Below are 27,410 nucleotides of genomic sequence, written 5' to 3' on the forward strand. Positions count from 1 at the left end.
AAATTCAGGATTATTGGCAAAGCTTTTATTGTTTGTAAAGGGAACCATGTAAAAATGTAGCTTTACTTAGAAAGAATAGTAGACATAAACTAGTAAAGAGAAAGGTAGTACTGGAGTGATGAAGGAAGTTCTACAGAAAGGAATTTAACACATGGATTTTTAAAGAGACATCCTATGCCACTGGAATAAAATTCTAGCATCTGAGCCAGATATTAGATGATGATTTGAGAGCTATCAGCATTGAGATAATGGATGAAGTCAAGAAGGGTAAAAACATTGATGAATCTGCAGAGATAGCAGTTCAAAATCCTGTATCTAAAGCTAAAATTAGAGATTTTAGGAAAAACAGATATCAAGACAGATATCAAGATAATACAAGAAAATGTATTCACTTTAGGTGAAGAAAGCATCAGAATAATATAACATTGTTCAGTATGATATAAGAAGCCACTTAGTAGCATAATATCAAAGAGCAACATTAATGTTTGTAAGTGGAAGATGTACAAACAAATGAGATGAACAAGGAGAGGATGATTTGATTACTTTGGAAGTAATTTTTGTTGCTCTGTGAACATAAACACAATCCTCATCTGGGGAGCCTTCAAATGTCTCTTTGTACTGATTGCTAATTACCCAGTCCAACTTGGAAGTCTTCTGTACACAAATCACAAAGTAAATAAATATTTTTACTGTTCTAACCATATTGCAATATAGTGCTATGTAATAACTAACATAAGGAACTCAGTCTTGGGGCATGGTTTTCCTAGTAGCTACTACTGCGGGAACCCTCTCCAGGTGGGAAGAAACTTCCCTAGTATTCAGATTTGAAAGAATGACATACAACGCCATGGATAAAGAACAGCTCCAGAACTTCATAGACTCAAAACCAACTTTGAAAGAGCTGAATGAGCTATTGTAAGGCAAGACAAACCTCAAGAACACAGCAAACTTCTAGAGAAAGATGGCACAAAAACCCACGACAATAATCTCTCTCAATGTCAATGGTCTAAATGCGCCAATTAAGAGACAAAATTGAAGTAGCAAAATGAATTTAAAAATTGAATCCAACATTCTGCTGCCAATAAGAAACACATTTAAATAGTCAGAGTAAAAACAGACTCAAAGTCTGAAGGCTGGAAAACTAGTCTTTACACAAACCCCTCCTTCAAAAAGTCCAGAGTGACCAAATTAATATCTGACAACATAAATTTCAGGCTGAAAAAGATTACAAGACACAGAAAACCTCATTTTTAATGACAAAAAGGATATATACATCATAAAGAAATTACACTCCTAAATATATATGTACCCAATGAGGGACCGGAAAAAATACTTGAAACAATTGCTAATAGACTTCAAAGAGAACATTGGGAGACTTCAGCTTTGTCACCTCTTGATAGATCCATGAGATTAAAATTCAGCAAGGAAATACTGGATTCGAAGGATGAAATGTGAGAGCCAGTATATATACACAGAACTTTTCTTTCCCCAAAAGCCAAATACACATTCTTCTCCAATGCACATGGGACATTCTCCAAGGTAGACCACATGCCAGGCCACAAAACATAAGTACATAAAATTAAGAGAATAGACATTGTATCAACTATCTTTTCAGACCACCATGCACTGAAAATAGAAGTTAATCACACAAAGAAAGGGATATTCAAACACTTGGAAATTAAACAACTCGGTACTGAACAACCAGTGACTTAGAGAGGAAATCAAAGAGAAAATCAAGAGATGCCTGGAAATAAATGATAGTGAGGACATGAGCTACCAGATCTTGTGGGACACAGAAAACGCAGTGCTAATAGGAAAGTTTATAGCTCTGCAAGTGTTCATCAGGAAGGAAGAAAGGGCAAATAACTTGATTTCACAATTCAAGATCTTGGAAATGACCAGCAAAAGGAGCCCAAACCAGGAAATACAAAAGAAAACTTATAGCAGAAAATAAAACCTAGAGCAGAAATTAACGAGCTAGAATTAAAAAAAATGCAAACATACAAAAACTCAATGAAATCAATGGCTAATTTCTTAAAAAAATAAACAAGATTGAGAAACCATCAACAAAACTCACAGAGACAGAGAGAATCCTAATAAACCGAATCAGAAATTAAAGGGGAACATCACAACAGTAACTAATAGAAATTCAAAGGATCATCATAGATGACTGAGAATCTCTATGATCTTTTTGCTGTGAAACGAGAACCTAGAAGAAATGGGTAAATTTTTGGATTCCTATAACTTCCCAAGACATAATCAAGAAGATTTAGAATACCTGAACAGATCCATTACTATCAAGCAAATCAAAAGTCTTCTCCAAAACAAAACCCAGGCCCAGATGGATTTATGACTGAATTCTTTCAACCATTTAATGAGAACCTACTTCCAATCCTTTTCAAACTTTTTCAGGAAATTGAAGAAGCAGGAATACTCCCAGTTTCAATGAGGCAAATATCACTCTGATACCAAATAAAATCAGACAGAACTCACAATAAAATAAAGAAAAAGAAAATTATAGGCAACGATCTTTGAGGTACACAGATGCAAAGATCCTCAACAAACAGAATTAGTAAACAGAATCTAACAGCACATCAAAAAATATCATACACCATGACTAACTATGGGGTTTAGAGATGGTTTAACATTCACAAGTGAATCAACAAAATACACCATACCAACAAAAGAAAAAAAGAAAGCCACATTATCATATCAATGGATGCAGAGAAAGCATTTGAAAAGATCCAATACCCATTAGTGATTAAAAAAAACCTCTCAGCCGGGAGTGGGGGTGCGATGGATACCTCATGGGAGGGGGGGGCGTTCCGGCCCATCCTTCACGCCCTACCGAGGTCACCAGTTGCCCCCCACGAGCGGCTCTCCGGCATGGCCACGGTCCCAGAAGCACAAGGACTTAATGCAGAACCCAGCAGCTTGGAGCAGAAAAGCAAACAGACTATGCATTAATCCGCGCCATCTTGCCTGCCCGGAGGGGAAAGAGTGTTGCCCCATTCGCCCTCTCCTCTCTGGAAAGAAAGATGGTGGCCGCATGGGAGCCTGGTGGAGAGCAGGTCTGAGCCGGGGGTGGGGGTGCGATGGATACCTCATGGGACGGGGGGGTGTTCTGGCCCGTCCTTCAAGCCCTACCGAGGTCACCAGTTGCCCCCCACAAGCGGCTCTCCGGCATGGCCACGACCCCAGAACCACAGAGACCAATCTCTTAATTATCTGACTCTCAGTAGAAATGCTTGCAGGGTTAATAAATAAAATAGCAGAAATCCAAAACCGCGCGGCTGCAATAGCAGTCATGCGACATCATTTAATTCTTGAACCCAGCTGTAGGAAGCAAATCATTTCACAATGCTTTTTCAGCATGGCTGATTTGGGGGGGAGGTAAAGTCTAAATAATAATGGTGCAACTTTTATCAAAACAATGAATCTAGTCAAAGTAGACAGAATGTTAACTAGAATTCATCTACCCCACAGACATTGGGGGGGGGTTGGGGGATTTATTGGGGTTCTTCGTGGTGAAAAATAAGTATTGGTAAAGGGAAATGTGATTGATATTTGCATGACCGAGACCTAAACCTGAAAGTTTTGTAACTTTTCCCACAGCGATTCAATAAATAAATAAATTAATTAATTAAAAAAAAAACTCTCAGGAGGTATGGTGCCGCCAGTAGGTCTATCTGTACCTGTGAGGCAAGTGCATCAGCAGCCTGATGGCGCCTTCAGACTTCTAGATACCCCAAAATTGCTGCTGTGCCTTTGGCCAGACCCCAAAAACTTGGGGCAAAGTTTACCAAGAAAGTAAACGGCCAAAAGTTAGGTATGTGGGAAACACACCCACAAACCACCTCTGGCTCAGCTATATACTTGGAGGCATGGCCTCTCTGGTTCCTGATTGAACTGCTTAATGGCCATGATCCCAGAGACTCAGAAACAAATCTCGAAACCCAACGGCTTTTGGCAGAAATGCGTCTGGTCTCTGCAGTAGGTCACCGGTGCTGGGCCAACCCAGGTGGGAATAGGTTTTGTGCCTTGGCCTGTTCCCCCTGGCGGCCCAGTGGCTGCCATCCTTCTGAGGGCACTGGACAGTCAGGTTTGGGCCTGCAGTGATGAGACACACAGGGCCTCACGGGATGGGGGTGGAGCTGGTCCTGTCCTCCCCACCCCAACGAGACCCCAAGTCATCGCCCAAAAACGGCCTCTCTGGCTCCTGATCAAGCTGTTAACGGCCATGATCCCAGAGACTCAGAAACAAATCTCGAAACCCAGTGGCTTTTGGTAGAAATGCATCTGGACCCCACAGTATGTTACTGTCGCCGGGCCACCCCAGGGGGAAAGGGTGTTGTCCCTCCGCCTGCTCCCCCTTGGCAGCTTGGTGGCCATCATCCTCCGGAGGCCATTGGACAGTCAGGCTCGGGCCTGCAGTGACGAAACTTGTTGGGCCTCACAGGATGAGGGGGGAGCCGGGCCTGTCCTCTCCATCCCAATGAGACCCCAAGTCATCACCCACTTGACCTTGATCCCAGAGACTCAGAAACAAATCCCAGAGACTCAGAAACAAATCTCAAAACCCAGCGGCTTTTGGCAGAAATGCGTCCGGACTGCACAGTACATTACTGTCGCCAGGCCACCCCAGGGGGGAAAGGGTGTTGTCTCTCCCCCTGCTCCCCCTTGGCGACTCAGTGGCCGTCATCCTCCAGAGGCCATTGGACAGTCAGGTCTGGGCCTGCAGTGACGAGACATTTGGGGCCTTACGGGATGGGGGTGGGGGGAGCCGGGCCTGTCCTCCCCATCCCAACGAGACCCCAAGTCATCATCCACGAATGGCCTCTCTGGCCCCTGATCAAGCTGCTTAATGGCCATGACCCCAGAGACTCAGAAACAAATCTCAAAACCCAGTGGCTTTTCGCAGAAATGCGTCTGGACTCCACAGTACGTTACTGTCGCCAGGCCACCCCAGAGGGGAAAGGGTGTTGTCCCTTCGCCTGCTTCCCCCTGGTAGCTTGGTGGCCAACATCCTCCAGAGGCCATTGGACAGTCAGGCTTGGGCTGGCAGTGACAAAACTTGTTGGGCTTCACGGGATGGGGGTAGAGCCGGGCCTGTCCTCCCCACCCCAACGAGACCCCAAGTCATCACCCAAAAACGGCCTCTCTGGCTCCTGATCAAGCTGCTCAACGGCCATGATCCCAGAGACTCAGGAGCAAATCTCGAAACCCAGTGGCTTTTGGCAGAAATCCCTCCGGACTTAAGTGTTAAAATTTTGAAATTTCAAAATCACATGGCCCTACTGCAGCCACGCAACATCATATGTTATTCATAACCATTAATAGAACACAAATTGTCAACTGTTGCTTTTTCAGCAGATCCTTGTGTTGGGGTAAAGTCTCAAATAATAATGGTGGGTCTGGTGTCAAAATATTGAATGTGTTCAAAGTAGAGAGAGAGTAATGTGGAAATCATCTGCCCCACAGGTAGGGGGAGGGTGTGGGATGGGGGGATACTGGGGATTTTGGTAATGGAGAATGGGCACTGGTGAAGGTACAGGTGTTTCATTGTGTGACCGAGACTTAGATCCGAAAACTTTGTAACTGCTCTCATGGTGATTCAATAAATAAAATTATAAAACATGAAAAAAACTCTCAAAAAAATGAAAGTTGAAGAAACTTTCTTCAATATAGTCAAAGCCATCTACCACAACCCCACAGAAAGCACTTCTCTATGGAGAAAAGAAAAAGCTAAGATCAGAGACAAGACAAGGTTGCCCACTCTTGCCACTTCTTTTCAATATAGTACTGGAAGTACTTGCTATAGCAATTAGTCAAGAAAAAATATAAAGGGCATCCAGATAGAACATCCTAGAAACAATAGATTTGTATAGTAAAGTGGCAGGTTACAAATCAATAGGCGAAAGTCTCTGGCTGTCCTCTGTACAAATAATGAAAGAGAAGAAAGAGATGTTTAAAAAGCAATCCTGTTCACAACTGTGCCTCAGAAAATCAAGTACCTTGGATCAGCTTAACTAAAAGATGAAGGACATATACAAAAAAAACTACAAAACACTACTTCAAGAAATAAAACAGAACACGAGGAAATAAAAACACATTCCCTGTTCATGAATTGGGAGGATTATGGCTAAGATAGAAATAGTTCCCAAAGCACTATACTGATTCAATGTAGTCCCTATTAGGATATCCATGACTTTTTTCAAAGAAAAAGATCAAACACCCCTAAAATTCACATGGGACAATAAACCTCTGCGAATAGCTAAAACTTCTCTTTGGAAAAAGATAATGGGGGGGGGGGGGGGGAACCACCTTCCCCAACTTCAAACTGTACTACAAAGTGGTAGTAATTAAAACAGCATGGTATTGGAATAAAGTCATGCAGATCAATAGAACGGAGTTGATTATCCTGTTACATCGGATCAAGTATATAATCATTTAATCTTTGATAAAGGAGCAATAAATATGAAGTAGAGTAAGAAAAGTACCTCTAACAAGTGGTACTGGGAAAACTCGGCAACTACAGGAACAAAAGGGGGGAAAAGAAAGAAAAAGGAAGGAAAGAAAGAAGGAAGGAAGGAAGGAAGGAAGGAAGGAAGGAAGGAAGGAAGGAAGGAAGGAAGGAAATGAACTCAGGCCTCTTTCTAACACCATTCACTTAAGTCAGAAGAAAATGGATTAAAGACCTCAATATCAGACATGAATCCATAAGTACATAGAGGGAAACATAAGCAGAACTGTTCATGACATTGAAGCTAAGGGCACCTTCAAAAATGAAACACCACTGACCAAACTAGTGGAAGCAAAGATAAACAATTCGGACTACATTAAACTAAGAAACTTTTGCACCTCAAAGGACATGTGATCAGGGTACAAAGACAGCTCATGGAATGAGAGAAATTATTTACTCACTGCACATCTAATAAGGGGTCAAAATCAAGGATTTATAAAGCATGGGTAGAACTTTACAAGAAAAAAAATCCAACCCCATCAAAAAATGGGGAGAAGAGGGGCTGGAGCAATAGTTCAGCAGGTAGGGCGTTCGTCTTGCACACAGCTGACCCGGGTTTGATTCCCAGCATCACATATGGTCCCCTGAGCACTGCCAGGAGTAATTCCTGCGTGCAGAGCCAGGAGTAACCCCTGTGCATTGCTGGGTGTGACCCAAAAAGCAAAAAAAAAATGGGGAGGAGAAGAAATGAACAAAAATGTCCTCAAAGAAGAAATTTGAATTGTCAAAATGACTATGAAAAAATGCTCTATATCATGAATCATCAAGGAGTCAAGACAACAGTGAGATATCATCTCACAGCACAAAGACTGGCACATGTCAAAAAGAACAACAGTAACCAGTGCTGGTGAGGATGTGGGGAGAAAGGGATTCTCATTTATTGTTGGTGGCAATGCCAACTGGTCCAGCCATTTTGGAAAACAATATGGGCATTCCTCAAAACACTAGAAATTGAGATTCCATATGACCCAGAAAACCACTCCTGGGAATATACACTGGGGGTACAAAAACACATTGTAGAAAAGCCACCTACACTTCTAAGTTCATTGCAGCACTATGAACAATAACCAGAATCTAGAAACAACCTGAGTGCCCAAGAACAGATGATCAGTTAAAGAAACTATGGTACAACTTCACAATGAAATACTATGCAGCTTTTAGGAAAAATGAAATTTGTTTATTAATGGATGGACATGAAGAGTATCAAGCTGAGTGAAATGAGTTTGAGGGAGAGGGACAGACATAGAATGATTAAACTCACTTGTGGAATATAAAAAATATAATATGAGACTAATACCCAAGAACAGTAGAAATGAGGGCCATTAGGATTAGTCCACATTTGCAAGTTTTCCACAAGTGTGGGCATTTGAGTAGTTAGGACAGAGATTGGTCCACTGTGACATTGACTGTTGGAAATGATCACTCTGGACAAGAACAAAATGCTGAAAGTAGGTGAAGGGATATACATGGTATTGCAAACCATAATACCAAAAAGGAGAGAGAGAGAGAGAGAGAGAGAGAGAGAGAGAGAGAGAGAGAGAGAGAAGTGCCTGCTATAGAGGCAGGCTAGGGGGATGGGTGTGGCAGATGGGAAACATTGGTGGAGGAAATGTGCACTGGTGAAGGGAGGGATATTGGAACATTGTATGACCAAAGCTCAATCATGAACAATTTTGTTACTGTGTATCTCACAGTGATTCAATTTAAAAAAAGAAAAAAACCTTATTTTTAGTAATTATTTAATTATGGTGACATGAGATGCCTCTAGACTGGAAATCTAAATCTAATTACATTAAAAGTATTCCCACCTAAGTACTTATATCTCAAACCTGTGTATCTCTGTGATCAGGGGAAATCAGACATGGTGATATGGACATAAAATAAATGTTTAAAAACACTTATTAGGATACAAAAACAGCTCTAAGATTAAATTGTGCCTTTTATGCCACAAGGATGGGATCTACAGTTATTAAGAAAAGTAAGTCAAGAAATCAAAGCTAATTATTACTGAATGGTTACATTCATAGGTGGAATATCAATAATAAAAAATATTAACTAAAGTGTTAGTGCCACCCAGCAGGTTAACCTGTACTTGCAGGGTGAGTGCATCAGCAGACTGATGGTGCCTTCAGGCTTCCTGATACTCCAAACTTAGTATGTGGGACTTATATCCACAAACCAGTCTCCTGCCCCTGTGCCTGGCTGTTCCTCGCCGGGGTCCCTTGGAGGGGAGCGGGTTGAGCTTTCCTCCCCGCCCCGACCAGGGCTCCGGCAGCCGAAGACCTCCAGGACCAGCCACCACCATGCTGAGACCACTCTCCGCACACCTGAACGTACTGGCAGAGGGACAAAGCCACGCGGGTTCCGGGGCCGAGACCTCCAACCCTACTCGGATTGGAGTCGAGCATCCTCCACCCAGATCCTCCAAATTCCAGTAGGTGGGGGGTCACACCCACCATCTGGCCCCCTGGCGCCGTGTAATCCCATCAGCGGCCAAGACTCAGAGACTATAAAATCCAGCTCCCGGAACCGCGCGGCCGTATCAGGACATCTTTTTATGACATCTTATTATCTCATTCCTACTTTGGACAAACTTTCAGGCTATCGAATGTAGCCTGCCCACAGGGCAGAGTCTGGCAAACTCCCCGTGGCGTACCCAATATGCCAAATACCAGTAACAATGATGGGTCTCATTCTCCTAAAGAGCCTTGAATATAATCTCAGGGCTAGGATGAATAAGGCCTTGAATATAATCTCAGGGCTAGGATGAATTCGTCGAGGCAATCGATGAATAACCTCTGGCTCAACTATATATGATCATTTATTAGCCTTGCTTCAGAGACCCATAATTAAATCTCAAAAGAGATCAAAATCAGGCAATTTAAGCGCATTAACAGCCATGATTCAGAGATTTACAAATGAATCTCAAAAGAACAGAGCCCTGAGAGATGTTTTCTCCACCCTGCGCCATGCTGGTTTCACCTGGGCACCTTGAAGGGGGCAGATGTATCCCTCTACCTGCCCCAAATGAACTCTGGCAGCTGCAAATCCCCAGAACCAAATCACCACCACACTCATTGCTGACCTTCACAGGGTTGTTCCTGAGCCCCCAGGCATGAGAATGAACCTGAAAAACCCAGTTATATGGGACTAATGACTGAAACCTCCAGGCAACCTCCCCCCATCTCCCTGCTCTTTTGCTTCCTGGAAGTCACACCCAACTTGCCTGTGGGCGCCATTTAAGCACATTAATAGCCATGATTCAGATACTCACAAATGAATCTCAGAAGAGAGAAGCACACCACAGAGATGCCTCTGAACTCCAAATATTTAAAAAATTTTAGAATTCCTGGAGTGATCAGCCGCTTTTGTGGCTGTGGAACATCTCATGCTATTCATAACTAGCAATACAAAATAAATTATTTAGCATCTGCCTATGGGGATGACTCAGGTAGCGTTGGGAAAATTTGAAATAATGGTGGTGGGAAGGTATAATGGCGGGAGTGGTGTTGAAATGTTGAATGGAAACAATTACTGTGAACAATTTTATGAAAATAAAATTAAAAATTAAAAAGATAAACTGACAAAACACTACAAAAACAAATCTCAGGCGCTGATAAAAATAGCTAATTGCCAGAGCAAAAGGGTAAGGGAAGTGAGAGTACTGGGTGAAAGGGGTCATTCTGATTGCGATCTGGTGCTAGAAATTGGCGCTGGATTGGACGTAAAGCAGTTCTCCCCAAAAGTTGTTTTATTGTAAATCAATAGTGAATCAGTAATTTGTTTATAAGAAATATTCTAGGTATAATAGGAAGCTAATGAAAATATATTTATCCAGAACTATGATGGGACTATTCCTGTCATCAAGAAACTCCACATTAGCAGAAGGCTTACCTTCTCTATGACGAAGTTTGAGCAGGTCTGATTAAACTGCTGTGCAACTGCTCTGTATTCTGCATGACTAGGTGGTAGGTCAACCACACAGACATTCTGCTGCTTCATATCACTCCAGTTTGAAGGGATTTCATCTGTAAAGTAGAAATTTGAAGACTCCCTCACACTTGGGAAACTCAATCACACTCTCCACATTCCTCAGCAAAACAAGGTAATACTATGCTCTTGCTTTATAAATTCTTATTGAATGACTTTGAGAAGTTCATTATATTTCTAAGGAAGTGTGTTTTATAACTGTGGAGAACAGAAAGTTTACATGACAAACTTAGTGCTTGTTTTAAAACTGGATCAAGATATCTTAGAGGTGAAGCCTCTGCATCTGCATCTTAAGTTTTGGTAATGCTTAGACTGTTGTCAGACTGTTGATATAGATTAGTTTATGCACATTCTGTTTAGTCTCTATTGTCATTTAATAACATGCCATTTAGTAATATGACAATGAATGATTTCTTTACAATGTTTTAAATAATGTCTAGTGCCTAATTTCAAATGTGCAGACTTTTGCCAGTATGCTTCTCCACTCTCAACCCTGCTACATCTACTCTTTTATTTCTTTCCACCTTGTCCTTAAGAGTTGAGTGGGTAGCAGGTTTTGTTCTGTGATAGGATGTATTGGTATCTATCTTCCCTTCTTGTAACCAGATATCACACTGGATGTGTCATTTCACCAAGGATTGTCATTAATTCACACTGATCTCATAAGTGTAGAAGATACTGAACGAGAAATCAAGTATGCGGTATGTATGTGGTTCAGAGCAGAAACGGCATCTGTGCAAGATAAATTCCCTTCTCAGGGAGCTGAACCACTCAAAGAATTTGTTTGCTGCTTCCTGGTGAGTGCCTCGGGAAAAACTCCCTCAGGACAGAAGAGGAAGTGATTTTAGTTTTTGGGGGGTGGGGGGATGGGGAGATTCACACCCAGCAATGCTCAGTGGCTATTCCTGGCTCTGTGCTGTGGGATCACTCCTGATGGGGCTTGGGGGACTATAAGGAATGCCTAAGATTGAACGGGGGTCGGCTCCATGCAAGTCCATGCTCTACTGGCTATACTATCTCTTCAGCCCCAGAAGTGATATCTGGGACAGCCCAGGTTGCTGGTCCTTCCAGGGTGTCATCCAGACACCTGCAGAGAGTGTCCACTCTGGCCATGCTGTCTTCTCTCTTCTGTTCTAGAAAACCTGGGTTTACTTTCCTTGGAAGCCCAAAGCTTTCCATCTCCTGATTGATTCAGCCACTCCCACCCCAGCAGAATTGTCTCTGAGAAACTGGAGAGCTGGAGGGATGGAAACAGATGCAAGGTAGCCTTTTTCCCCCCGGGTAGCAAAATGGCGGCTGCCTCGGAGCTTTTTTCAAAGCCAGGTATGAGCTGGTGACAGGGCAACTGAAACCTCATGGGAAGGGGGGCGTTCCTGGCTCATCCTTCACACCCTACCAAGGTCACGGATTGCCCCCCACAAGCAGCTCTCTGGCACGGGCATGGCTCCAGAAGCACAAGAACTTAATGCAGAACCCGGCAGCTTGCAACAGAAAAGTGAATGGACTATGCTTTAATCTACAGCACCGTGCCTGCCCGGAAGGGAAAAGGTGTTGCTCCCTTCCGCCTTTTTCCCCCCTAGACAGCAAGATGGCGGCCGCCTTGGAGCTATTTTCAAAGCCAGGTATGAGCCGGTGGTGACGAGGCAACCGAAACGTCATGGGAAGGGGGGTGTCCCGGCTCATCCTTCAAGCCATACTAAGGTCACGGGTTGCCCCCCAAGAGTGACTCTCTGGCACGACCATGGCTCCAGAGCCACAGAAACCAATCTTATAATTATCTGACTCTCGGCTGAAATGCTTCCAGGCTTAATAAGTAAAATATCAGAAATCCAAAATCACGAAGCCACTATCTCGGCCATGGGACATCATTTGGTTCTTATAACCAACTGTAGAAAACAAATTATTTCACAATACCTTTTCAGCAGGTCTGATTTTGGGTTGTAAATTCTAAATAATAATGGTGCATCTTTTGTCGAAACAATGAATCTAATCAAAGTTGATAGAGTGTTAACGTGTTAACTAGAATTCATCTGCCTCACAGGCATTGGGAGGGGTGGGAGGGGGGTATATTGGGGTTCTTGGCATTGGGAGGGGTTGGAGGGGGGTATATTGGGGTTCTTGGTGGTGAAAAATAAGTACTGGTGAAGGGAAATGTGTTTGGTGATTGCATGACTGAGACTTAAACCTGAAAGATTTGTAACTTTTCCCACAGTGATTCAATAAAAAAAAAATACAGATGCAAGATCTGGCTGTAGTTACATTACCTTGGTCATCTTGAGGCTGGTGAGTAGTAACACCATATTTTACCATACATAATAGGATATCCTTAAGCTCAGACTTAATCACTTAATCACTTAACTTCCCGTTAGTCGTCGATTTGCTTGAGCGGGCGCCAGTAACGTCTCCATTTGTCCCTGTCGCGTGCTAGTGTAGCCCAATGGCATCTGTTCGCTCCAGGAACATGAAGGGCCTCAAACCGATCGTTCATGATCTTGACGAAGAAGTCTGACCATCTGGTAGGTGGGCGGCCACGCGGTCTTTTGACATCCCGTGGAATCCAGTCAGTAACAGCTCTAGTCCAACGGTCATCTTTAAATCTCATTACGTGACCAGCCCATCTGATTTTCGACACCTTGGCAAATGAGACAGCATCCCTGATCCTTGATCGTCGACAGATGTCAGAACTCCGGATTCGTTCTCTCATTTGAGTGAAACGTGATATTCTAAGCATAGCTCTTTCTATTCTTCTTTGGGAGACGTGAATAGCGTTCTCATCTTGTTTGCGTAGGGCCCAGGTCTCTGAGGCATATGTTAATTCAGGAAGAACAGTGGAATCAAAGAGATGTGCCCAGAGCCGGAGGTTCTTCGTCCTCTTAGCTATTTCTTCGACGTTCTTGAAGGCGTTCCAAGCCGCTCTCTTCCTCCTGCGCAGCTCGGGTGCCAGGTCATTTGTCATGGTGACCTCTCGACCTAGGTACACATAGCTGTTGCATTCGGAGGTGGTCGTTCCGTTGAGAGCAAATGGGGCATCAGAAACAAGGCTGTTTCTCATAAACATTGTCTTCGTAAGATTCACCTGTAGTCCTACCTTTCCACACTCACGGTCAAAGTCGGCCAGCATTTGTGCCGCTTGGCTGATGTTTGGTGTTATTAAAACAATGTCATCAGCAAAGCAGAGGTGGTGTAGTTGCCGACCATCTATCTTCACTCCCATTCCTTCCCATTCCAGTCGTCGCATGATGTTCTCGAGGGTGGCACTGAAGAGTTTCGGTGAAATGGTATCACCCTGCCGCACCCCTCTCTTGACATCAACAATCACTTCTTTGTAGAATGGTGAGATCCTGGTAGTGAATCCGCAATACAGCTCACGGAGGATCCTGATGTATTGGGCTTGAATGTCCTGATTGGCTAGGGCTTCAATGACCGCTTCCGTCTCAACAGAATCAAAGGCCTTCTTTAAATCAATGGATGTTAAACAGAGCGGCATCTTGAACTCCCGAGAAACCTCAATGAGCTTGGTTATCGTGTGGATATGGTCGATGGTGCTGAATCCTTTGCAGAACCCTGCTTGCTCTGCATGGTTGTCCTTCATCTAGTGTTCTGTCAATCCTATTTAGGATGACTCGAGTGAACAACTTGTAGATGACAGACAATAGGCAGATCGGGCGATAGTTGCCAATGTCATGGATGTCTTTTAATGCCAAGATAGGACCGAGAAGATCAGCTGAAGAACTTCACATCGGGACCCATGGCCTAGAATGGAATGAACAGGGTGAGAGACTGTCTGAGTTCATCATGTCGACCAAGACCATTCACGGTAACTCACAGTTCCAGAAGACAGAATCTAAACGATGGACATGGGAGTCTCCCGGTGGACGATTCCACAACGAAATAGACCACATCATATTCAATCGACGGTTTTGCCTGACTGATGTCGCTGTTGTCCCAAAATTTCGAACGGGATCGGACCACCGTCTCCTTCGTGCAAAATTCTACTTCACAGAGCGGGGAGAAAGGGCTGCAAAGTTCAAAAAGAGAACTCCCAGAATGACCACCAACTGGGAACTCTTTGGTACTATTGCGGCAACATGGGAAGATGCCATTGTTGACAACATTGACGAGGAATACGATCGACTGGTTCAGCACCTCCATGAATGTGCGAGGAACGCCAAGAGAGAGATAGCCACAAAAAATCGCCTATCTTCGAAAACTCTTGAGCTAATTCGCCAGCGTGGTTTGGCGCATGCCTCAGGCAACCGCAAGCTAACATCCGAGCTCACAAAGCAGTGCAGAGATGCGATCAAGGAAGACCTCAAAGAGAGAAGAGCAGAAGTACTGGTAGATGTGGCAGAAGCCGGGAAATGTATTCGTAACGCCTGCCTGTCCTTCGCCAACTATAAGACCAAGATGACTGCCCTCCGACGTCCTGATGGATCCATCACATCCTCCAGAACGGCAATGGAGAAGATTATCCATGACTTCTACTCAAATCTCTTCGATAGCCATGTCCACTTGCCGACATACCAAATTCCACAGGATGGATATGTCGTTCCCAACGTTCTCCCTTCCGAAATCCGACATGCCATTTTGTCGGTAAAGAAACAAACAGCACCCGGTCCAGACAAGGTCAGATCTGAACACCTGAAGAACCTGCCGTCAGTACTCATCAATACACTGGCTCGGATCTTCACTCGCTACCTGTCTGAATGCAAGGTTCCGTCCCAATGGAAAACCAGCAGGACCATACTACTGTTCAAGAAGCTCAGACTAAGTTTTTTATTTGATAACATGAAAGTTACTTGAATCCATCTACTCAAATACTATTTTGGTGTATGTACATAATAGTGTTAAGACCAAAGTTGTTTTAAAATCATGAACAACAGGCATGAAAATTTGACTCACCTCCAGCTTTCTGGAAGCGTTGAACAGGCAAAGTGACTCCATCTGAGTTTGTGGCGGTATTTGTGGTGAAGTCTACTGTGTAGGTTTCATATTTAATCTTGACATCAGTTGTCCTTTCCCCTTCTTTATTTGCCTCCTCCAAATGTAGACTGGTCATTTTGTCAAAACGGTAAAAAGTGTTGCTGTCTTTATATCGCCATTCAACAAATTCACTGATACAGTTTGCTCGGTATTCCTGTTCTTTGTTCAATCTAATTCTCTTGATCATTTCCTCAATATTATTTCTAACTTCCATCACATCTTTGGCAATTCCCCCGATTTCAATCAAGGGGTTTTTCTGGTCCAAAGAAATGGAAACATTTAATTTATCCTGTAGTGCTCTCAATTCCTGAACTTCCATTTCATCAAAGTCTTGGATACACTCATCCTTAATAATGGAAGAAAACTGATCCTTTAAAATCAGATCCTGTGTCCAGTCGAATGCATTGTTTACATGTTCTATACTGTCACCACACACTTGAAAAGTTGCCAATTCTGTTTTTTTCTCCAAAACCAATGAGTTCTTTGTTTTTGAAAATGGTGTGAAAAAACTGAAAAATGCTAAAAATAAAAGGAAGGAGTATTATCTATGCCCTCTTTTTCTCATCAAGTTGTATACCCCATTTGCTTATTTAATTTGTTAATGAAGTTTGTACCTTCAATCCCTTTACATCATTTTGCCTATCCTCCACCCACCTCCTCTGGCAACCACCAATCTGTTCTCTGTATCTGTAAGTTCAGTTTCGTTTTTTTTTTTAGATTGGACATATAAGTGAAACACAGTGTTTGTCCTCCATTAGGCTTATTTACATTAGTGTAATGTCTTAAATCTGTTCCATATTATTAAAAAAACCCAGTAATAATTCCTCTCCTGCCCTTCCCTTTGTTGTTGTGATTACACTTTTCATGGCACTAAGGATGACAACGCACTGCTGGAGATTGAACTCCTGCACTCAAGCATGCAAGACAAGCATTCTACAACTGAGCCACATCTTGGGCCATAGGAATCCCTTTATATAGCTGAGTAATAGACTAAGCATACACACACACATGCACGTACGCATGCACACGCACACGCACACACACATACACATGCACAAAATAAACTCTATAACTCAATAAACGAGTACAAATAAAACTGCATGATCACACTTATTTTTAAGTCCTTTCCTTACTATTTTCTATAGTTATTTCAACAATTAAAATTCCCACTACACATGCACAAAGTATCTTTTCTTCACAATCCCAGCAACACCTGTTGTTTCTAAATTAGCTCAACAGTCATTATACTGTGATCTAAAGGACTGTGACTTTGGTTATAACAGATATCTGATTTGTGATGTTGAACACCCTTCCAGGTAGCAGCTAAATGCCTTCTTTAGGAAAATTTTTATTTAAATTTAGGCCATTTTTCTATCAGATTGTTTTTTACTAAATTGCGTCAGTACTCTATTTTCAATAATAAATTTTATAATATCTAAAACAAACAAACACGGTCCTCCTGTTGTTCATCGATTTGCTCAAGCGGGCCCAGTGATGTCTCCATATTTTTGAGACTTGTTGTTACTATGCTTGGCATATTGAATACGTCATGGGTAGCTTGCCAGGCTTTGCCGTGCAGGCAAGATGCTCTCCGTAGTTTGCCGGGCTCCCCGAGAGGGGCGGAGGTATCGAACCCGGCTCGGCTGGGCTGGCTGCGTGCAAGGCAAATGCCCTACTGCTGTGCTATAATATCTATGACTTGAAAATATATTCTCCCATTTTGGGGGTTGCCTTTTCATTCTGGTAATGGTTTCTTTGCAGTGAGGAATGCCTTTAGTTTGTGGTAGTCCCATTTGATTATTTTTGCTTTTGTGGTCTTTGATTTTGGTGTCCAACACAGTTGCCAAGTCCAATGTTTAAGACTTATTTTTTGTATTTTCTTTTGGTACTTTTATTGTTTCTAGTCTTACATTCAGGTTACACATTTATGTATTTATACATTTATGCAAACACCATATCTTTTATCAATATAATATTATAATATAGAGTAAAATCATGAATCATAAGGCTTAAGATTTTTATTCTATCTAAAAAATTTTTTGGCTTTTTAGAATCTTTAAAAGTTCCACTCAATGGACATGGAGAATATCATGCTAAATGAAATGAGTCAGAAAGAGAGGGAAAGACATAGAAGGACTGCACTCATTTGTAGAATATAAAATAATATAATATGAGACTAACACCAAAGGACCATAGAGACAAGGGCCAGGAAGATGCTCCATAGCTGGAAGCCTGTGTCATGATCTGGGGGAGAAGGCAGCTGGAATAGAGAAGGAATCACTAAGTCAATGATGGTTGGAGAGATCCCTCAGGATGGGGGATGTGTGCTGAAAGTAGACAAAGGACCAAACATGATAACCTCTCAGTATCTGTATTGCAAACCATAATGCCCAAAAGTAGAGAGAGTAAGGAGGAAATTGTCTGTCACAGAGGCAGGGGAATGGGTGGCATGGGGAGGGGGGCATTACTGGGGACATTAATGGTAGAAAATGTACACTGGTGGAGGGATGGGTGTTCTATCATTGTATGACTTAAACTCAAGCATGGAAGCTTTGTAACTGTATTTCATGGTGATTCAATAAAATAAATAAATGCTTACTAAAAGTAAGCATAATTTTGGTAGTGGATGGCAACCCCACCATTCACAGTCTAAAAACATACTTTTTCTCATGGCTTCCTTTGATCTCTTTGTGCAGTTTATTTACATGTGTAATTTTTTTAAGTAAGGAAAAAATTAAATTAGTAGAAACTATTAAAATGAGTAAAATGTTAAAAAACAAAGTCCCACTCAAATTTTAGAGCAATTTCAATTTCTGTGAAAAAAATCAGTAAATTTTTATAGAAATCACACTGGACCTATAGACTAATTTATGTGGACATTTTAACAACATTTATTATCAAAATTCCTGAGACATTAATAACAGTTTCCTTTTTTTCCTCTTATTTCTTTCATAAATGTCTCATACTTTCTGGTACATAGATAGGATTTTTGCCTCCTGGGTTATATTTATTCTTTTTTATATTGTTTTATTTCATGTAATTGTTAATGACATTGACTTTTTTTTAACAATCTGATATCTTGGGAGTATCTAATATTTTGGAATTATCTGATATTTTGGAAATCTCTCAGCTATTTTGGAAAGATGACCTATTTTTATGTGACATCACTGTTAAAATATGCACTTCATAATAAAGAAGAACTCACATGAAACTTTAGACATTACAAACTTCAATGCAGAAGACTGAGCTCCTTCTCTTTTTTTCATGGCATCATAAAATATTTTCAGAAAATGGGGCTGAAATAGAACAACTTTAACTCTTTTCACAGACTGGACAGACCCTTTCTCAATATAGTCTTCAATGGCATTAATGATGTCTTCAGCGACCTTGACTGGATCTTGATTGGCTTGTCCTGTAAGGCAAATAATATAAATGTCTAGAAAAGAAAGATCCAGCTGAAGAATGAATTTGAGGTTTCATTATAGAAAAAGACCTAATTCCCAACATTTTCATCTTGATGGTCTTTTCTAACAATACATCAGGAAATACTTCAGTCTTAGATGCAATGTCAAATTTTGTCACAGGATGGCAGGAAACCCACTACCTAACAATTAACAAAGAACCATTAAGTCTAACCTTTCGTGTGTGGTATTAATATCTGCTTTATGCAATGGATCTCGGATAACTGTATTCCTTTGAGTTAAGGATAATGGGTAATATGAGTGAATTCACAGAAAACTCGGGTATGCGGGATTTGTGACTGAAAACTCCATATTCAATGGAACTGGGAATGAGTGAACTTTCCCCAAGTACCCCTGTTTCCAGCAACTTGGCAGTCATGACCACAGGCCATTTCTGGCTGACACCAGATAATCTCATCAATGGCCTTGATCCTGAGACTCATTGTCCTTCTCTCTTGGAAGAGAGCATAAAATGACTTGCCATAGCCATGCTACCAGATCCCACACCAGGCTGTACTATTTGGAGCACCCCAGACGGGGGCAGGTGATGCCCCTTAACTCCCCAAGAGACCCAGCCACCGTAGCCCCAAACCTCCACAATTCACTCGCCATGATGCTCATAGTAGCTCTCCACTCTTGGGCTGAGACTCCCTTGGTATTTTTATCGGACACCTCATATCTCACACCATATTTGATGGGATTTAAAGTATAAGGCAATCTTAGAAGGAAATACATTTTTACATAGGTAAAGGTAAAGGTAAAGGCCCTCCCGTTGATCGTCGATTTGCTCGAGCGGGCCCAGTAACGTCTCCATTGGAGACTTTGTTGTTACTGTGTCTGGCATATGGAATACTCTCGGTAGCTTGCCGGGCTCTCCGAGAGGGGCGGAGGAATCGAACTCGGGTCGGCCACGTTGGCCGCTTGTAAGGCGAACGCCCTACCGCTGTGCTATCGCTCCATTTTTACATATATATATATATATATATATACACATATATATAGGCACTCAAGTCTCGACCCTTCACAACATATTAATAATCTCTTATAGGAGGTCTAAATAGCCCGTGGGTGTAATTAAACAATCTTCACACACTCTCCTATAAGGAAAGTGTTTCGGAGCATTTTCAACGGTTTATTCATAACAATCAATACAAAACAAATATTTTGGTTTAGTTTTGGGGCAGAGATTGGGGTTCGGGATGGAAACATCCAAATGGTAGTGGGAAGGTGTAATGTTGGTGGGATTGGTGTTCAAATAATAAATGTAATCAAATATTGTAAACCACTTTATAAAATTAAAATTAAAAAAGGATAATGGCTAATATTTTGGTCTCAGTAATGTTCTGAACATATCCTTAAAAAACTAAAGATGCTGTGCCATGCTCCAGTGCTGCCACCAGTTTGCTCTCTCCCCCAGGCCAGTGAATAAGACCAGGGCCGCCATTTCCCCAGCGCCTACACCCCAGGTGTCCCCTCGGACCCTGAGCAACCCAACCTTCTGGAGCACCACCCTGTCTGCCCCTATACCACCCTCCAGCACCGTGCCTGGTTTACTCCCTCTGCCAGGTCAGCAGACACTACTTCCACTACCCAGCCGTCGCCACACTTCAGGACGCTTTCCGGCGAAGCAGCCGCGCGACACATCATAAGACACTAAATACCCATCTTCCGGAATTGTCGTACCATATTTGATAGGGTTCAAATATGGTAACACCTACAAGGGTGATTAGAGGTCGCCCCAAAAGCCTCTATCCCTCTCGGAAAGACTGGCAAACTACCGAGAGTATTCCGCCCACATGGAAGAGCCTGGCAAGCTATCCGTTGTGTATTCGATATGCCAAAACCATTAACTACAATTGGACTCATTCACCTGACCCTGAAGGCTTCACCGACATGGCAGCACTGAGAAGGATGAGAAAGGAGAGGCCGACAAAATCTCAAGGCCGACCTAGGCTGCCACAACGAAGGAAGACAAAAATGATCGTCTGTACTTTCAATGCACGTATGCTAGCATCAGATGCATCCATCGAGGACCTGATGGTACAAGCGCGAATGATCAAGTATGACATCATGGGCCTGACCGAGACAAGAAGGCACGAATCTCACCATGCCGTTTTCGACACTGGAGAAGAATTGTTCCTCGGAACATGCGATAAAAGAGGTGTTGGAGGCGTCAGTGTCCTTGTCAACACAAACTTGGCCAAGAGCATTGATTCATTCGAATGCCTAACAACCCGAATCAGACATTTACATTTGAAAAGATGTGGCTCACTGCCTGCAGTTTCTATCTTCGTTGTCTACGCACCAACATCTCATTATGATGAAAGAGAAATCGAGAAGTTCTACATGGAGCTAGAGAAGTTCTATAAAGAAGACCACACCTTCTACAAGATCATTGTGGGTGATTTTAATGCCAAGATAGGACCGAGAAGATCAGCTGAAGAACTTCACATCGGGACCCATGGCCTAGAATGGAACGAACAGGGTGAGAGACTGTCTGAGTTCATCATGTCGACCAAGACCATTCATGGTAACTCACAGTTCCAGAAGGCAGAATCTAAACGATGGACATGGGAGTCTCCCGGTGGACGATTCCACAACGAAATAGACCACATCATATTCAATCGACGGTTTTGCCTGACCGATGTCGTTGTTGTCCCAAAATTTCAAACAGGATCGGACCATCGTCTCCTTCGTGCAAAATTCTACTTCACAGAGTGGGGAGAAAGGGCTGCAAAGTTCAAAAAGAGAACTCCCAGAATGACCACCAACTGGGAACTCTTTGGTACTATTGCGGCAACATGGGAAGATGCCATTGTTGACAACATTGACGAGGAATACGATCGACTGGTTCAGCACCTCCATGAATGTGCGAGGAACGCCAAGAGAGAGATAGCCACAAAAAATTGCCTATCTTCGAAAACTCTTGAGCTAATTCGCCAGCGTGGTTTGGTGCATGCCTCAGGCAACCGCAAGCTAACGTCCGAGCTAGCAAAGCAGTGCAGAGATGTGATCAAGGAAGACCTCAAAGAGAGAAGAGCAGAAGTACTGGTAGATGCGGCAGAAGCTGGGAAAAGTATTCGTAACACCCGCCTGTCCTTCGCCAACTACAAGACCAACATGCCTGCCCTCCGACGTCCTGATGGATCCATCACATCCTCCAGAACGGCAATGGAGAAGATTATCCATGACTTCTACTCAAATCTCTTCGACAGTCATGTCCACTTGCCGACATACCAAATTCCACAGGATGGATATGTCCTTCCCAACGTTCTCCCCTCCGAAATCCGACACGCCATTTTGTAGGTAAAGAAACAAACAGCACCCGGCCCAGACAAGGTCAGACCTGAACACCTGAAAAACCTGCCGTCAGTACTCATCAATACACTAGCTCAGCTCTTCACTTGCTACCTGTCTGAATGCAAGGTTCCGTCCCAATGGAAAACCAGCAGGACCGTACTACTGTTCAAGAAGAGAGACATCCATGACATTGGCAACTAGCGCCCGATCTGCCTATTGTCTGTCATCTACAAGTTGTTCACTCGAATCATCCTAAATAGGATTGGCAGAACACTAGATGAAGGACAACCATGCGAGCAAGCAGGGTTCCGCAAAGGATTCAGCACCATCGACCATATCCACATGATAACCAAGCTCATTGAGGTTTCTCAGGAGTTCAAGATGCCACTCTGTTTAACGTCCATTGATTTAAAGAAGGCCTTTGATTCTGTTGAGATGGAAGCGGTCATTGAAGCCCTAGCCAATCAGGGCATTCGAGCCCAATACATCAGGATTCTCTGTGAGCTGTATTACAGATTCACTACCAGGATCTCACCATTCTACAAAGAAGTGATCGTTGATGTCAAGAGAGGGGTGCGGCAGGGTGATATCATTTCACCGAAACTCTTCAGTGCCACCCTCGAGAACATCATGCGACGACTGGAATGGGAAGGAATGGGAGTGAAGATAGATGTTCGGCAATTACACCACCTCCGCTTTGCTGATAACATTGTTTTAATAACACCAAACATCAGCCAAGCGGCACAAATGCTGGCCGACTTTGACCGTGAGTGTGGAAAGGTCGGACTATAGCTGAATCTTACGAAGACAATGTTTATGAGAAACAGCCTCGTTCTTGACGCCCCATTCGCTCTCAACGGAATGACCATCTCTGAATACAACAGCTATGTGTACCTAGGTCGAGAGGTCACCATGACAAATGACCTGGCACCCGAGCTGCGCAGGAGGAAGAGAGCGGCTTGGAAAGCCTTCAGGAACGTCGAAGAAATAGCTAAGAGGATGAAGAACCTCCGGCTCCGGGCACATCTCTTTGATTCCACTGTTCTTCCTGCATTGACATATGCCTCAGAGACCTGAGCCCTACGCAAACAAGATGAGAACGCTATTCAGATCTCCCAAAGAAGAATAGAAAGAGCTATGCTTGGAATATCACGTTTCACTCAAATGAGAGAACGAATCCGGAGTTCTGACATCTGTCGATGATCAAGAATCACGGACGCTGTCTCATTTGCCAAGGTGTCGAAAATCAGATGGGCTGGTCACGTAATGAGATTTAAAGACGACCGCTGGACTAGAGCTGTTACCGACTGGATTCCACGGGATGTCAAAAGACCGCATGGCCGCCCACCTACCAGATGGTCAGACTTCTTCGTCAAGATGATGAATGATCGGTTTGAGGCCCTTCATGTTCCCGGAGCGAACAGATGCCATTGGGCTACACTTGCACGCAACAGGGACAAATGGAGATGTTACTGGCGCCCGCTCGAGCAAATCGACGACTAACGGGAAGTTAAGAGATTAAGTGGTTAAGCCAGGTCAGCGAACCAGAGTGGGGGGGCTCCATTTCCCCCACACCTGACACTACCCACATTGTGGCCCGGGGGCATGGCCTCTGCAGAAGTGGGCATGACCTCTTTTGGGTGTGGCTTCCAGGGCTGCAGTTATTTTAGCCTTATCCAGCATCTGGACTCACATCTTCATCTCCATCACCTGATTCTGTGGAGAATATCCTGGCCATCTCAAATATATTAGGCCAATAGTTCAATAGGCTATTCTAATTGTATCATAATATTGACAGACACAAGAAGCTATACAAGCCCAATATTAAAGAACACATCCTCCGTAGCTTCACTAGACACTTCACATAAGCCGCAGAGGAGCACCTGAGAGGAAGGTGAAACTCTAGAAGGGGGAAAAGGTGACCACCATGAACCAAGCTCATCCAGAATCCTTTCTCGCAATTAGAGGGAAATACTGATAGTGAACTGGAATGTTCCACCTCCATACTACTACAAAATCATGAAGGAACAGCGAAAATACCCACCATGAGGAGAGGATGATGAAAAGGGTGCAGACCCCTCCACAGGCATTGCCCACAAATATGATCTCGCTGATAAAGAATACAGAGATGAAATTTTTAAGATGTTGAATGAACTCAAAGAAACGATGGAGCAGGCATCCAGTAAATTAAAGGAAGACATGAAAGAAAAATTGGAATGGACAACCAAGAAAGTACAGAAAGAAATGAGAGCAGAAATCAGAAAACTACAAACAGAAATGTAACTAATAAAATATTCAGTAGATGAAATTAAAAAATCAGTGGGTGCCCTCAACAGTAGAATGGTTACAGACAAAGACAGAACCAGCGAGCTTGAAGATGAGCTGCAGGAACCTTACAGAATACAACAAACCATGGGAAAAGACCTCAAAATAGCTCTTAGGTGAATCAGAGACCTAGGAGATGATTTCAAGAGGAACAACATTAGAATCATTGGGTACAAGAAGGACAGGGAGAAAATCCCAATGAAAAAGCTACATTTAAAAATATCATTGCTGAAAAGTTCCCAGAGCTGAAGAATGCAGGCATCCAGATACAAGGAGCCTGAAGAGTGCCAGCTAAAAGAGATCCTAGTAATAAGATTCCAAGACATATTATAGTCACAACCTATGGAACCCAGCTAAAGCAGTTTTAAGGGGAAAATGTATAGCTCTGCAGGCACTCCTCAGAAAGGAAGAAAGGGCCTACATAGATAACTTGACTTCACAGCTCAGGATTAGAAAAGAACCAACAAAAGGAGCCCAAACCAGGCAGAAGAAAAGAAATAACAAAACTTAGAGCAGAAATTAATGACATGGAAACCCAAAAAATAATCCGAAAGATCAATGAAACCAAGAGCTGGTTCTTTGAAAAAATTAACAACACCGATAAACCACTAACAATGCTCACAAAGAAGAAAGAGAGAGAACCATAATAAACTGAATCAGAAATGAATAGGGGGACATCGCAACAGAAACCAAAGAAATTCAAAAGATCATCAAAGACTATGTTGAAAGAACGTATGCCACAAAAGAAGAGAACCTAGAAGAAATGGATAAATTCCTGAATTCCTATAATCTCCCAAAGTTGAACCAAGAAGATCTGGAATACCTGAATAGACCTATTAATATCAAAGAAATTGAAACTGTAGTCAAAATTCTTTCCAAAAACAAAAGCCCAGGTTCAGAAAGATTCACTAGTGAATTTTTCCACACTTTTTTAAAAAAAATTTTTTTATTAGTGAAACACCATGAGGTGCAGTTGTAGACTTACAAATTTTTGTGCTTGGGTTTCTGTTGTACAATGATCGAGTACCCATCCCTCCACCAGTGCCCATTTTCCACCACCACAGATCCCAGTACCCCTCCCACCTCCCTTATCCCCCCCATCCCATCCTGCCTCTGTGGCATGGAACTCCCTTTTGTTCTCACTCTATTTTGGGTGCTGTGGCCTGCAAAAGAGGCATCAAGTGGCAACGTGTTCGGTCACAGCATGCTTCTCCCATCCTGGGGGGATACTTCTAATACCCCCCAATTGGTGCTCCCTTCTACATCTCAGCTGCCTTTACCCCTAGAGTGTGAAGCTGGCCTCCAAGCCTTGGAGTAAACCTCCTGGTATTTATCTTGGCTATTCTTGGGTATTAGTCTCCTATTTTGTTACTTTATGTTCCCCAGATGAATGCAATCTTTCTGTCTATCCCTCTCTTTCTGACTCATTTGGCTTAGCAATTCTTGGGAAAAAGAAAATGGGAGGAATCAACCTCCCTAACTTAAAACTCTACTACAAAGCAATAATAATTAAAACAGCATGGTACTGGAACAAAAGCAGGACAGCAGACCAATGGAAGAGAGTTGAAAATACTGACATCTCCCCCCAAACATATGATCACCTAATCTTTGATAAAGGAATTTTTTCTTACTTTTAAAGAGAACCTATTGCCAGTTCTTCCCAAGCTTTTCCAGGAAATTGAAGAAACAGAAACTTGCCCAAACAGTTTCTATGAGGTGCATATCTCCCTAATACAAAAAGCAAACAGAGACACCACAAAAAAGGAAAAAAAACTACAGGCTGATATCTCTGATGAACACGGATGCAAAGATCCTCAACAAAATATTAGCAAATAGAATCCAAACTCATCAAAAAGATTATATACCATGACCAAGTGGGATTTACCCCAGGAATGCAAGGATGGTTTAACATTCAGAAATCAATCAACATAATCCATCATATCAACAAAAGAAAAGATAAAAACCATATGATCATATCAATAGATGCAGAGAAAGCATTTCACAAGATCCAGCACCCGCTTATGATAAAAAACTCTTGCTAAAATGGGTATAGAAGGGACTTTTCTCAATATAGTCAAAGCCATCTACCAAAAGCCTATGGCAAGTATGATCCTCAATGGAGAGAAACCTACAGCCTTCTCTCTAAGATAAGGGATGAGGCAAGGATGCCCACTCCACCACTTCTGTTCAATATAGTACTTGAAGTACTTGCAATAGCTGTTAGGCAAGAAAAGGATGTTAAGGGCTATTTAAGGAAGAAATCAAGCTCTCACTATTCACAGATCACATGAAACTATATTTAGAGAACCCTAAAGCCTCAACCAAGAAACTCCTAGAAACAATAAACTAGTATAGTAAAGTTTCAGGCTATAAAATCAATACCCAAAACTACATGGCTTTCCTATATGAAAATAATGAGAGAGAAGAAAGTGGCATGAAAAAAGCAATCCCATTCCCAATTATGCCTCAGAAAATCAAGTACCTCGGAATCAGCTTAACTAAGGAGGAAAAAGACCTCTAAAAAGAAAACTACAAAACTCTACTTCATGAAATAAAAGAGGGCATGAGGAAATGGAAAGATATCCCCTGCTCATGGATTGGGAGAATTAACACTGTCAAAATAGCAATACTGTCCAAAGAATTATACAGATTCAATGCGATCCCTATAAGGACACCCACGAAATTCTTCAAAGAAATAGAGCAAACACTCTTGAAATTCATATGGAACAATAAGCCCCCACGAATAGCTAAAGCAATTCTTGGGAAAAAGAAGATTGGAGGCATCACATTCCTCAACCTCAAACTCCACTTCAAAGTGGTAATAATTA

General features: G+C 42.5%; 1 protein-coding gene across 1 annotated transcript in view; it reads right to left on the minus strand.

Moving 5' to 3' along the window:
• The window catches only part of LOC130018619 (protein mono-ADP-ribosyltransferase PARP14-like), a 159,984-nt gene that overhangs the window by 12,580 nt on the left and 119,994 nt on the right, over positions 1-27,410 (minus strand). Inside the window, exons 13-15 of the mRNA XM_056109406.1 lie at positions 18,702-18,908; positions 15,416-16,015; positions 10,418-10,551 (exon numbers count right to left, since the gene is read on the minus strand). Of these exons, the coding sequence (XP_055965381.1) occupies positions 10,418-10,551; positions 15,416-16,015; positions 18,702-18,908 (941 nt within the window). The remainder of the gene's footprint in view (positions 1-10,417; positions 10,552-15,415; positions 16,016-18,701; positions 18,909-27,410) is intronic.

This window comes from Sorex fumeus, unplaced genomic scaffold, assembly GCF_029834395.1.
Source record: "Sorex fumeus unplaced genomic scaffold, SorFum_2.1 ptg000265l, whole genome shotgun sequence".
In the NCBI taxonomy this organism is placed as follows: Eukaryota; Metazoa; Chordata; class Mammalia; order Eulipotyphla; family Soricidae; genus Sorex; species Sorex fumeus.